General features: G+C 39.1%; 1 protein-coding gene across 3 annotated transcripts; it reads left to right on the forward strand.

The window, feature by feature from the left end:
• The first annotated feature begins 118 nt into the window (after positions 1-118).
• Positions 119-13,681, forward strand: stat3 (signal transducer and activator of transcription 3 (acute-phase response factor)). Of its 3 annotated transcripts, none has more exons than XM_046416409.1 (24): positions 119-358; positions 3,093-3,245; positions 3,907-4,150; positions 4,284-4,376; positions 4,505-4,586; positions 4,718-4,818; positions 5,038-5,189; positions 5,408-5,566; positions 6,060-6,152; positions 6,318-6,377; positions 6,510-6,539; positions 6,637-6,730; positions 6,824-6,871; positions 7,040-7,123; positions 8,088-8,186; positions 8,301-8,436; positions 8,526-8,578; positions 8,673-8,767; positions 8,929-9,068; positions 9,156-9,377; positions 9,516-9,558; positions 10,939-10,998; positions 12,304-12,401; positions 12,577-13,681. In XM_046416409.1, exons 2-24 carry the CDS (start codon positions 3,118-3,120, stop codon positions 12,615-12,617), a joined length of 2,355 nt encoding a protein of 784 aa, XP_046272365.1. In that variant the 5' UTR covers positions 119-358; positions 3,093-3,117; the 3' UTR covers positions 12,618-13,681. The 3 variants fall into 3 exon arrangements, with proteins under 3 accessions (XP_046272365.1, XP_046272366.1, XP_046272367.1); XM_046416410.1 differs by having other exon boundaries at positions 3,096-3,245; XM_046416411.1 differs by lacking the exon at positions 10,939-10,998 and having other exon boundaries at positions 120-358.
• The last annotated feature ends 582 nt before the right edge of the window (positions 13,682-14,263 follow it).

Here is a 14,263-nt window from a genome sequence, read left to right on the forward strand (position 1 = left end):
TACTGCAAATTCCCGCCTCTTTAGCTAATAAGCTGTATTGCAATTGGCTACAGCGTAGCTGTCGAATGCTATTGGCTGTTAGAGGTGTCAATAAAGGGAATTTTACGGTTTGTGTGGCTGGAAAGACTGCAATGTAGGAGATGGGCACGGTGAGAGGGTCTGTTCGTGCGTTGGAGAAGTGTTTCTCGTGCTGACTAGATAATATACCGAGTTACTATCTATTCTCTGTTTTATCCCTCGCTTTTGTATGTTCATTTTTTACACAAGTCGTTACTGACTGTCATTGTCAGTGTTTTTTAGGTAGAAAGCGGTACAATTTTTACGGAAAAAACTTTCTCCAGGAGTAACACCGCGCTAGGTAAGCGGCTATAACGAGTTCTGCTTTTGCCTTTATTATTTTACATTATTTCTGACACCCACGGCGGGTGTTTTTCCCAATATTACGGTACAGCAAGCCACTTTAATGCACGGATAGCTCTGTTTATAATACCGCCAAGCTAACGTTACAGTTGCAGCATTGTGACGTGGTTACAAGTTATTGATATTGGAGAAACCCTTCTCTTTCTACGGTGTTACATAAGTTATTAAAGTGCTTAAGTACTCAGTTGTACTTGCTCTTTGTACAGCTGAGAATATAGTAACCAAGACTCTCAGTTTTGGTTTCTTGAAATCATATGCTCTGTTTTGTGTTCTGGGTCGCCTAGTTTAATGATTCTCACACATTTGTACATACAGCTCGAACTTAGATTTTAAAAAGTGAAGGAAAAAAAATTAGAAGCTCAAACTTTACAGTGAAGGTGAAAGACGATAAAAAATGTAGGTGATTGATATGTGTTTGTATGCGCTTCCTTCATTTGTCACGCCCATCTCTATCCATCCCATCCACGGCACAACATGTCTGCCACCTTGATCTGTGATATCTGTCATATTGTCAGTCCTATTAATGAGTTATAAAGAAACATTCTGTTCAGATCTTCACAATATCTTCATTTTGAGGTGTAGGGCAGATTTTGATTTTACAAATACCGTTTTAGTGGAGCGAGTACATCTGTGGTAATATTGACTGTTTTCAGTGTTTTCTGATTGCCACGAAATGTATACTTTAATATCACATTTGAGCGTTGTCAGTTATGTCAACAGGCACCGTAGAATGGAAAGTCGATATGGCAACTGCTTTCTGTGTTTGTTCAAGGAAGTGCTTGATCTGTGGCATGATTTTATGGAGTCAGATTGTACTCGATGTTTGTGCCACGTGACTACGGAGCACATCTGGTTTGCCTGGACAATTTCTATGAAAGTCTGCTTGCATACAATGATATGTAGTTTCAAAAAGCTAAGATCAATATAGTAGAAATGTAAGTTAGTGTTTAGGCAAAACCTTCACCTTGGCACCCTCACCCTTACCTACCCTTTCTAATGTGTGTGATCCAAACAAAATGTCTTTAGTATTTTATCTTTGTGGATCCAATGGATGTATGAACTTACTTTCCAAATGAAGGCTTCGCTTAATGACATTTTCTTAAATCATTGTTAATCAGTAATTAAACAGCATTGTCCAACTTCTGTGACTGCAATCAAGCGTTAACTTATTGGGCCTCTTAGGTGTCCTTTTTTCTTGGCAGGGCTGGCTATAAGAGAAATGAAACACCCTCAACCCAAATTCACCACAAAATGAAAGAAGGAAATACTTAATTAGATGATGCAAAAATCAAAGAAATTCTCGCATTATTGACAATGACTCAGCTTCTCTTTGATGTGATCCTGTTTTCACATGGCCAGAAATTCACACCATTGAGATGCACCTTTTTCGTATGTCAGCAAGAGAGGAACGTAGATCACACAAAAGCCATCGCATTTGTTGGGCAGTTTCAGTTATAGGCTTTTCATGCTTTTAAAAAAACCCCTCAAGCAGATGATGTCTCTGAAAATAATTGTTTTAACTGAATTCTTGTGGTTTCCTGAGGACACTGACATGTTTTTGGTGAAACATAACCAACACATGTTTTTGTTTCACTTTACCCTAAATCAAAAATACACGAGACACATTCTTAAACTGAGTTATCAGTTAGTTTGGTAGACCTGTACTACATTGGACTGTCCATTACAGGATACCATTTATTATGGTTATTTTGAATTGTCAAATGGGGGTAATCAATAAACATGATGTAAATCCAGGCACTCGTTTTAACCTTTTCAGATGTGCAGTACTGTCTTTGATATCTGTGCTTTTGGCAGCAAAAGCTTTTAGCCCCTGGAAACAGAAAGCAGAATCTTTTTCTTGTCACGAACATGTCTGAGTCATCAGTTAGAAAGGATCAGAGATATATAAAACTTCAGTTCTCATGTCTAAATTGGTTTTTTTTGAATGATAATGCCACAGTATCAAAAACTTCCATAAGAGGCTTTAACAAAGGCTGCAGTTGGTCATTTAACATGGATGCTAGATGAGACTACTTTCTTTTGATTTTATTGAGCGTCTGGTTATTGTTAGTGTATCGTCTAGAACCCTTGAGGGAACAATGCAGCCTGCTGTTGGTAAGATGAGAAGATTAGCCGAAACCCACCATATGAATCTGATGGATTATAGCTGTCTCTGCGAGCACCTGAGTGTGGATTAATTACAGTATGATGTCCAAGTTGCATTGTGCCTGTGAGAAAATTAATAGGAAGGAAATGAAAAGTATTAATCTTTTGTTATGTCAAATAATATGTTACTTTGGTTTCAAAGCCATAACTACAAGGAAACGAGTGTGGTTTTTTTTATTGTTTCATTGAATGCAACTGGGGCAAAACCTTAGCCAAAGATCATTAATTCCTGTCAGCTTAGGGACTTGACAGCTGTTTACGTCGACCTATATTTCTTGGTGGAGGCGTAGTGTTTCACTGAACAGGAAGTGACTTTTGCTGAACAGCAATCCTCCCGAGTGCCTGTTATAGTTTTCAGAGAAAGCCTGATATTTAGCAATTTCTCTGTTGTCATTTGTGAAGGCATGTGAATCTGTGTGTTTTTATATATTACCAGTATGCGTTTCCCAGGGGTGTTTTCTGACTATACTGCCTAATTTATGTCCTTATCCTCATCTCTTTTTCAGTAGGTTTGAGGAGGTGTATGTCAGGATGGCCCAGTGGAACCAGTTACAGCAGCTGGAGACCAGATATCTGGAGCAACTGTACCACCTGTACAGTGACAGCTTCCCCATGGAGCTACGGCAGTTCCTCGCCCCCTGGATTGAAAGTCAGGACTGGTGAGAAAGAACTGAACTCCTGGACTCTGTTATGAAAGCATACCTTGTTTCTCCTGTTTCACAACGTATGCCATGAAATTTCACAGAGGGCCACTCACCATGATTTTGCTGATAACTTTCCAGGCTGTTGTGTCATATTATTTTATTATGTGTTCTATTGTTTCCTTCTTCCTTATCCTACCATCTTCTTCCCCCATGACACCAATAGTTTCTTTCATTTTTTTAAAGCTTTTTTTTAAGTTGTTTATTATTTTATTTTATATTATTTATTGTTTTTTAGGACAAAATTTAAAGGTAGAAAAAGAAGTTACGTTTCCTGCGTTTCCTGTCCAATTTGTCAGAATTATAAGAAAAAAATATCCTGTTTGCATGAAATCCATGGAGTCCTATTGAAATCCGATTTTTCCAAATTCCATTTTATTTTTTCCCAAACTACATGTTTCCACATTTTCACTTTTACGAATTTAGAGATAGAGAGAGAGAGACCAAAATATAGTAGAATAGTTTTTTCTGTTCATTTGGCTTAGGCCAGCTCTATTTAAAAAAAAATACTTATAATGCTAGGGAAAATGCTTTTTGTTTTGTTGTTTGTTTGGTTTTTTTTTTTTAAATTGCATCCACATGCATCATATCCTAATGATCTTATCTTCCCCTTTACAAGGGCTTATGCTGCCAATAAGGAGTCACATGCCACACTGGTGTTCCACAACCTCTTGGGGGAAATAGACCAGCAGTATAGCCGTTTCCTGCAGGAGAACAATGTTCTCTACCAGCATAACCTGCGCAGGATTAAACAGCATCTGCAGAGCAAGTATTTGGAGAAGCCAATGGAAATTGCCCGCATAGTGGCCCGCTGTCTGTGGGAGGAACAAAGACTGCTGCAGACTGCCACCTCTGCTGCACAGGTACAGAAGAGCTACACTAACATGGCTTCAGAGCTTCAGTTCTTAAATTTTAGGTTTTAAACCGCATCACACACATTTCAGTCAGACATCAACAGTGTTTTTACATTTTCACATACGTTTTATTCTCTTGCAGGATGGCCAGGCAGCCCATCCTACTGGGACTGTAGTGACAGAGAAGCAGCAAATCCTGGAGCACAACCTTCAGGACATCAGGAAGCGTGTGCAGGTTAGTTTCTGTCTGAGACTTCCGCATTAAGTATTTGAGTATGCAGTATTAAGAATCACGAACACTCCTGAACTTTGACAAAATTAGTCTGTCTTGTTATAAATATATAAATCATCATTTTTTTTCAGGATATGGAACAGAAGATGAAAATGCTTGAGAACTTGCAGGATGACTTCGATTTCAATTACAAGACACTGAAAAGCCAAGGAGGTATATTTGAGTTAATGTTTTCTTATCTTTAGCCATGATTTAACACTGACAAACACAAATTATTTGGTATCAATTAAATTCATCAACAATTGATTGATTGCTAACCTTGGACATGTCCACCGTCTGTCCAGAGTTGTCCCAGGACCTAAATGGGAATAGCCAAGCAGCTGCTACCAGACAGAAGATGGCTCAGCTCGAGCAGATGCTCAGCGCCTTAGACCAGCTCAGGAGGGTGTGTGTCTATGCTTAATAATATTGTGTTTGTTAAATCAGGAATACATAAGGAACCTGTCCCAGGTGCTTTAAGTGAAATCAAGAAGGTAATATTTGAATAGCACAAGGATAAGAAGAACAGGCGCGAAAGCATGATTCAGAGTAGGCTGTGCTCCTCTACACATCTGATGACTGATTAGGCCCATGTTTAATGTTTTTTGTGCTTGTTATCTCATAGCAAATTGTGACAGAGATGGGAGGCTTGCTGACGGCCATGGATTATGTGCAAAAGAACCTGACAGATGAAGAACTGGCAGACTGGAAGAGAAGACAACAAATTGCCTGCATTGGAGGTCCACCTAACATCTGCCTCGACCGCCTCGAAACATGGTAACCGGGAATGCAAATATGAAGCAATTTCCGATCGTATGAAAGTATAGTTTTTGTAGAACTCAGCTTATTATTTTAATTGATGATTACACATTACAACAGTTGATCAATGATCTGCTGTAATGTGATCGTTCAACAGTACTGTTCTGTCAGTTGGACTCCCGCAGAGATGTTTCACCAAAGTGTTTAACTTGAACTGGTTATCATTCTCTGACCAGGATCACATCCTTGGCTGAGTCTCAGCTCCAGATTCGTCAGCAGATTAAGAAGCTGGAGGAGCTTCAGCAGAAGGTGTCCTACAAGGGAGACCCCATCATCCAGCACCGGCCTGCCCTGGAGGAAAAAATCGTGGACTTGTTCAGAAACCTGATGAAGAGGTACTGCATATTATCATATGCTCAGACATTTTCTTTGTGGACAGACATGACGTGCATGGGATGTTAATTTTTGACCCAAAGGCTAGACTGAACAGACTGCTAAGTCAGAGTTTGTGTCCTAATCAGACCTCAGTGTATGTAGCATTTATTTTGTGTTGTTTTTTTTCATGCGTGTGAAACAGTGTACATCTTGAGACGAAAGACACATTTCAGAAAAATAATCTGATAATGAAGTGAAATCATATCACATCGATTGTGGAATCTTAGATGCAAGTTCCGCTTCCTAATAATGACGCCAAGTATTTAGTAGTATCTCACGGTCTTCCTTTAGCAAATGTGATGACATCTGAGCCATCTCCATTGTCTGAAGGAGGACTGAGATGCACTTAAGAGCTGTGAATCGTTAGCAAAGAGACCTTTGACCTTAGACTGTCTTCACCATATGTGTTTTATGGAATTCTTTCTCTGTAACATGATCCACTTTGTCTTCCAGTGCTTTTGTGGTGGAAAGACAGCCTTGTATGCCCATGCATCCAGACAGACCGTTGGTCATAAAAACAGGTGTGCAGTTCACAAATAAAGTCAGGTAAGATGTGGGCCTGTAACACACAAACCAGAAGCAACATGTGAATTTTTATACATTTTAATTATAATATTAATAAAGCATTTTATGAGTTCCATTTGACAAGTTCAACAATTGTATCATTTTATATACTTATGGGACAATATTTTTTTCCTCTTATTTTCCCAGGTTGCTGGTCAAGTTTCCTGAACTCAATTACCAGCTGAAAATTAAAGTTTGCATTGACAAGTGAGTTTGTTTGTTTTTTTGTTTTTTTATCTGCGAGTGCTATCATTTGCCTTCAGGGTTGAATAGGAAAACGGTGACTTTGACTTAAGGCATTAGGAGAAATAATGCTGATTTTGACTGCTCATTTTTCAGGGAATCTGGAGACGTGGCTGCAATTCGAGGGTAAGACTTTTAGCAATACTTCAATTCGTTCTTGAGCGTCTGCTGTATATTGTTTTAGAAAAGAGTCACACTTTCTGCCTCTCCTTGATTTTCTTAGGTCACGAAAGTTTAACATCCTCGGTACCAACACAAAAGTTATGAACATGGAGGAATCCAACAATGGCAGCCTGTCAGCAGAGTTTAAACACTTGGTAAGTTATAGAGGCCAGACTCTCACTGTTTGACATTGATTTAATTCTCAGATAAAAATCTATGGAGGAGCACTGAGTTCCTGTTTGTTACAGACCCTGAGAGAACAGAGGTGTGGTAATGGTGGCCGGACCAATAGTGATGTAAGTACTGTTTCTGACCCTTGGTGGGATTGTGATAATGCTAAAATTGTTTGTTCATATCTGTCGTCTGTATATAAGGATGATTCGTTTTGTTTAAACTCTCCGAGAAACCGTTTTCTTGACCTTTGATACACGTTGAGTTCATGCTAAATAATCTGCTCTCTTTAGGCCTCCCTGATTGTCACAGAGGAGCTCCACCTTATCACCTTCGAGACAGAAGTCTATCACCAAGGCCTAAAGATTGATCTGGAGGTAGGTTTCATGTCTCTCATGTCTCTCTGTCTCTGAAGTTAGATGTGTCTCTCCAGTTTCATGCAACAGCATATATCAACAAAAGGAAACCTGAAAAATACAACAACTTCTGTTTTTTCACAACCCGTTCAAAATAAGTCCCCACACGAATGAGTCATTAACAAAGTCTTTGTCTCTGAAGACTCTCACCGCACAAGCTTCTGAATGACATGTTAAAGATGAGCCTCTCATGTCAACTCAGTTTTTGACCTCACCCAAGTTACTCCACTGACACGGAATAGTTTTACAACTTTACCCAATTCCTGGAACTGTGGGAGAGAAGACCGTGCAAGAGAAATGTGTTTTCTTGAATATGTGGATGTCAGACTCTCAGTTGTCATAATAATGTTATGACCACGTTAACTTTCATGTCGAACCTATCATGCATCATGTATTTCCTCTACCCTCCAACATACCTTTGAACTCTAATCCATAGCTGTGTGACACTGAGTCAAAATACTGTGTTGGTCTCATAGCAACTTCCAAAGCATCTGTAACATCATTATATTTCTGTTCATGCCAAACAAAGGTCTTTCTCTGACAGATGGTGTTTGTTTGTTGTACTGACAGGCTATGAGACAAATTATCTTACATTGTTATTGTTATTCAAAGATGCAGAGATGCTACTGTTCTTTGTTCTTTTTTAAAATTTAAGTTTAACACAACCTGTTTTTTTCTCATACTGAAACATTGTGCCATCTCATTCTTTATCTTTCACATAATGAACATGACATCATGTCATCATCATTTCATTTCAGGGGAATGCCCTCTAGGTGTAAGCATGTCCTCAGGATTTCAAATTCATAATGTACAGAAATGGAAGCAGGAAAGCTAATTATTGTGTCATTGTGCAAGAGTAAATGCTTTTTGACAGAGAAAACAATACTTCAGACTTACTAAAATAAATACTTCCTCCGTTGTACAGACTCATTCCCTGCCTGTTGTCGTCATTTCGAACATCTGCCAGATGCCCAACGCCTGGGCCTCCATCCTGTGGTACAACATGCTCACTAACCACCCAAAGGTAATCCAGCACCCCCTGGTGGCGAGGGGCTAAACTCCACATTACAGTTGTATGTCTGCAGTGCGAAAAAAACTGACGTTTTTAAACCATGTTGGCACTGGTGTGTTTGTACAGAATGTGAACTTCTTCACAAAGCCTCCAGTGGCGACATGGGACCAGGTGGCTGAGGTGTTAAGCTGGCAGTTTTCCTCCACCACCAAGAGAGGCCTGACCATTGAACAGCTCACCACACTGGCTGAAAAATTACTAGGTGAGGAGTCATACCACAGTCCCCAGAAACGTTTAAGTCTGCAGTGTCACATGTTAGTATGTGATGTTATTCTGTAATTGTCTCTCCAGGGCCTTGTGTCAACTACTCTGGCTGTCAGATCACTTGGGCCAAGTTCTGTAAGGTATGTATCAACCACATATGGTCATATGGTTCAGTCTGCCATCTTGATGGTGTATTACTTCAGTGTGAGTTATTATTCTCCTTCTGTATCACAGGAAAACATGGCTGGAAAAGGCTTCTCCTTCTGGGTGTGGTTGGACAACATTATTGACCTGGTGAAGAAGTATATCCTGGCACTGTGGAATGAAGGGTAAGAGGTCGTTCTTTGTTTGTAGTCAACTAAGTCCCGGAGCAGTCTTTGGAATTGCCCATTAGCTGTGTTTTGACATGCAATAGTCAACAGTTTTAAAATAAACTTGCTATTTTAACACTCAGCATCTATTTATATGACTTCCTGTTACCTTTCTACAGGTATATCATGGGCTTTATCAGTAAGGAGAGGGAAAGAGCCCTTCTTAGTCCAAAACCTCCCGGCACTTTCCTGCTACGCTTCAGTGAGAGCAGCAAGGAAGGCGGCATTACATTTACATGGGTGGAGAAAGACATCAGCGGTGAGTATTTTTGGACTTTTTCTTTTACTGTTTCCAGGATTTAATTTATTTTCTATTGTGATGCTGATTTTCCTTGAATGTTTACAGGAAAGACCCAGATCCAGTCAGTGGAGCCTTACACCAAGCAGCAGCTCAACAGCATGTCTTTCGCTGACATCATCATGGGCTACAAGATTATGGATGCCACCAACATCCTGGTTTCACCACTTGTGTACCTCTACCCCGAAATCCCCAAAGAGGAAGCTTTTGGGAAGTACTGCAGACCTGAAGCAGCTCCTGAACCTGAGATGGGAGGAGACTCCTCAGGCAGTAAGTGATTGCCTTGTTTTTTATGCTGCTGCAAACTGATAGAAACAACACATACTGCTTTACATGCATATTATTTCTTGGAATTTTCAATGGCAGTCAGTATTTTTTGTGCTAAACTTTTGTTTTTTTCCCTGACAGCTATTCAGCCATACTTGAAGACAAAGTTTATCTGCGTTACCCCGTGAGTATCTGTCACTCCTCCTTCATCTTAAAGTTATCAGTACTGGGGGAGCTCCCACTGCCCAGTGACCTCCACCTATGTTAGCTTTTGCTACTGGCTGTTAATGTTGTTGCTTTTTGTAAAGAAAAGAAATCATCTCAGAAAGTTTCTGTTTAGGTTCTGCACTTCCTTTTTTTTTTTCCAGAGTTGTTAAATTTTCAAAGAAAAGAGAACAAAGTTGTTTTCACTCTCACTGTGAGTCATCGCTATCACTGGAGGAACCACCAGTGTATTAACACCAAGAACTGCGATATGTGCACATTTAGTATTCAGTTTAGAAAGATAGCAGTTCACATCTGACGACACCATAAATACCTTCGTCTACTCTCAGACTACCCCGATAAAGGTGATACCCACAATATCCAGTATACACTATATCAGAATCAGAATTCCTTTATTTATCCCTGAGGGGAAACTCTTGTTTCCTTTCTACAGGAACTGTATGGATATAGACATATCCATACAGTATCCAGACACATGTTTTTGTGGGACTGTTTTTCAGGGGTTGGACTCAGCCCCTCACTTCCAGTGAAGGGAAATCTTAATGCTTCAGCATACCAAGACATTTTGGACAATGTTATGCTTCCAACTTTGTGGCAACAGTTTGGGGAAGGTCCTTTTTCATAAAGACATGATTGGATGAGTTTGATGTGGAAGAAGTTAACTGGTCCACACAGAGTCCTGACCTCAACCCCATCCAACACCTTTGGGATGAACTGGAACGGGGATTGTGAGCCAGGCCTTTCGGTCCAACATCAGTGTGTGACCTCACAAATGCTCTGCTGCATGAATGGGCCAAAATTCAACAGAAACACTCCAAAATCTTGTGGAAAGCCTTCACAGAAGAGAAGCTGTTATAGCTGCAATACTGTCTGTGTATTTAGAATGAGATGTAATTTAGATCCCTGTTGGTGTAATGGTCAGGCGCATTCAGATTCTAGTGTTTTTTTGGCTGTATTTCTGTGTGTATTTAGACACACTGAAATGCTCAGTCTGAACTGGGCAAAAAAGAGTATGTTAACAGCAAAGCAACAATGTACCCTCTGAAATTGTATGCATACAGCAGAGCAGAGGAAAAATGAATGAACTTGTTATAATTAAATATTAGATATTTATAATCAAATTTATTAGAAATATTAAAATATTGAAAACTGTAAAACAAAACATGGACTCTGAGTTCATGTTAAGAAAAGCTTCTTAACACCAAATGTTACCTTTAGCTTAAAAAAGTGCGAGGTGGACTGGGATCAGAGGACCGTATGTACAAGGCCAGTCAGCCATGTGTACTTTGGTTGGTAGTGGGTCTGACGGCGTTGTGTCTCCTGACACCTGTCTCTGTAGGTGTCCCTCCGTGTTCATGGACTTGCCGGACAGTGAGCTGCTTGGGAACGGATTCCCAGGGTAGGCGGTCGGGGGGGGCAGGGCGGCGGCGGCATGTAGAGCTGTGCATGTAGAGCTGTGTGTGCGTTTTGTCACTTTGTTTGTGTGTTTGATGGATGGGTTTCAGGGGTATTGGTGCAGTACCCTGACCTTCATAATTCCTGTTTGTGATTCCAACTCACCTCCACTTTTCCTGGTCCTAATGAAAGAGCATCTCCCTGCCATTCATCAGTTGGTTTTTTTTTTTTTTTTTTGGTTGGAGACACGTTCTTTTCCCCAGATGTTTGTGTCATTATTCCTCAGTCTAATCAAATTGTACCGATTTTACAGTCCAGACTCTAATTTGAACTCCTGTGGTATGATAGTTTGGTTAAAATTGTTAAGAAATTTGACTTATTAGAGGTGATATTGATGAGAATTATTTTATTTCTTAATGGAATTATTGAATTACTTCGTAATTCCATTAAGAAATCAGTCAAGGCAAAAACCAAGTCAGTTTTAAGAAATAATTGTTCTTTGTTAAGACAGAGTAATGGCCTGTTTGATCCTCTTCATCCACTTGCTAACCAACAAATGTTGTCACATTAACCATGGAGTAGCTTTCATTCACATCGGTTCAGTGTTAAACCTGCCGTGCAGAACTTTTGTCGTCGTCATTGCAAAACCCAAAATGCATCGCTACCTGTATGAAAGTCACAGACTCCAGATTTTAAAACTGGTGTACTGTGAAATGCATTGAGATTTATCTGGTGGTATTAGGCTTAAACAGCATTGAGTGGACTCATTTGGCAAGAACTTAACAGAAGTTCATTTATGTATAAAAGTGCTGCACCGCAGGTTTAACCGTAAAAGCATTTTGTCTTGGGGTGCCTAAAATAGAAGCAGGAAGCAGAATGAAAGACGCTCAACTTCAGCAAAATATTTCTTGGTTTAATTTGTAATGTGTTCTGGTGTTCACATCTAACTATTTATCAGTATTCTATCACAGATGCATTTTTCATCTGCTTTCTTTCTTGGGCATGACTTTTCAAACTAATATAAATGTACAATTGTCTTTCTATGATTGCGCTCATAACCAATCATGTGTATTAAACAGTATTGCAGCTGAACCAGAGCCGTTTTACTTGAGGTAGCTTGGTGCTCATTTTGAAGATGAGCACTGACACACACGAGCTAACAGCTGCCCAATAGTTTGTCACTTGTGGGATAACAAAGATCTGGTTAACTTAGTCATACTGAAAGTATTTTGTCTGTATGACCCACAGAGAGTGTTTCAGTTTGTAATCTAAGATGTGTCGTTTTTTTTGTTTGTTTTTTTCCCCACAGCACAAACTCTGGAAACACCAGTGACCTGTTCCCCATGTCACCTCGCACCCTTGACTCCCTGATGCACAACGAAGCTGAAGCTAACCCAGGACATTTGGGTGAGTCGTTTACACACACACGGTGTACTCACACTCACACAACCAACACGACTGCATGCCCCAACCTTAATGCTTCTTGTTCCAAACTGTCCTCATTATTACCTCACAAAGACAAAAGTAGACACTGCAGAACTGGACTGATAACCAGCAGCTTGTGTTTGGATTTCCTCCACAGATTCACTCACTTTGGACATGGATGTGGCATCACCCATGTGAAGAGATTTGTCAAGTTTCCTCTTTTTCATTTTCTCTCTCACTTTGGGTTGGTGATAAGAGAATTTGATAATGACTTCTTTCTCCCTCTGTACACATGGCCTACCTGTACAGTTTGTGTCTTGTCCCTGTATAAAAATGACTCACTTTCACACCATAGGGAATTGTATGATTGTGAAAGGTGTTCTTCCATAATGACTCCGCACTTACTGCTCAGAACACCCTCCTCCCATTCAGTACTTAACCATCTTCATACACGTTGGAAGTACCTTTTAAGTATCTGAAATTGTATTTTTTGAAAACATTGTACAACATTGAATTTTAAAATGGTTATAAATTAATGTGCTCTTTGAATAAGAAAATGTAACGAGAATAATTGTTGTATAAGCTATGCCACTTTTGAATTGTGCTTTGCTTTAACTGTTTTTATGCATCTTTTTCAATGTGTGCTGTCACATTTTTAATCCCTGCCAAATACAGTGTCAGAGGTGTTCCACGAAACCATTTAAAATTGTTTCAGTTTTCTTTTTTTCCTCAAAATTGAATATTTTCTGTATTTTTCAGAGCCATTTAAAAATCTGCAGAGAGAAGAAAAGACAAATATAAGACGTTTCTGTGGTTATTTTCCTGTAAACCTTTTGTCCCTGATAGTGTTGTGGGAAATGATGTGTTTTATGTCTCTGCCACTTAAATACTGTAATTTGTGGTCATATGAATTGCACTTGCTTTTGAAATTAGTAGTTTTAATATCTTTGTTGTGTCTGTATTCACCTTGTATGATCAGATATGTAATGTAAATCATTTCATGAACAGTTTATTTTCCAAAAACGTGTTACTAAAACAGCCGTGGATGTTTGACAAAGATATTTCAGTCTAACACAGTAAAGTATGGAGTGGTTGACTTTTAACATTTCATACAGCTGAGCAAAGTCACTAAAGTCAGTTTAGTGCAGGCCACATTTGTCTGTCATGCTATCAAATATTGATTTTTTTTTTTGTTTTCTGTAAAATATGCTGTAATTATTCATTATTTGATAGAAGGCAATAAAATCAAGTTAGCCCTAAAAGTATTCTTGTAATCTGTTGGTGTAACTTGCAAAGCAAGTTGTACAAATGTGTCAAATGTGGTCAGGAATCACAAATTTACGTTGTTTAACAGCATCTGACCAATTCAAATGAGAAGTGTGTTAGCATTTCAGAGGGAAATGATTGATGCCTGGCTTATATAAAACATTATATACGGACTGGAAACTGGAACCAAACATTAATAACTTTAAATTAAATGGAAGTCTTGGCTGGACTTTGTGCTCCACAGTAGCAGGAAGAACAAATTAAGATTCAAAATGATGGGAGAAAGTCAACAAGAAAAGACTGTGATGTGTGCATCTAATGTTAGTGAAACAAATACTTTAGAAAATTATTTTTCTTTAACTAATGTGCAAATTTTATGCAAGTGCGCCTAGCAGAGCAGAAGTATGTTGGGCTTTGAATTAAAAAAAGCTAGTTCCTCCTGTACACATGTATTAAAACATACATAATGACTCAGAGATTTTTGACAGCTTACTTTACTGTAAAGACTATTCAGTGTATATCAAAACATATATTTATATATATTATTGTACATCTGCCCCCTTAAATTCAGATTATGA

This window comes from Scatophagus argus, chromosome 16 (genome assembly GCF_020382885.2).
Source record: "Scatophagus argus isolate fScaArg1 chromosome 16, fScaArg1.pri, whole genome shotgun sequence".
Lineage (NCBI taxonomy): Eukaryota > Metazoa > Chordata > Actinopteri > Scatophagidae > Scatophagus > Scatophagus argus.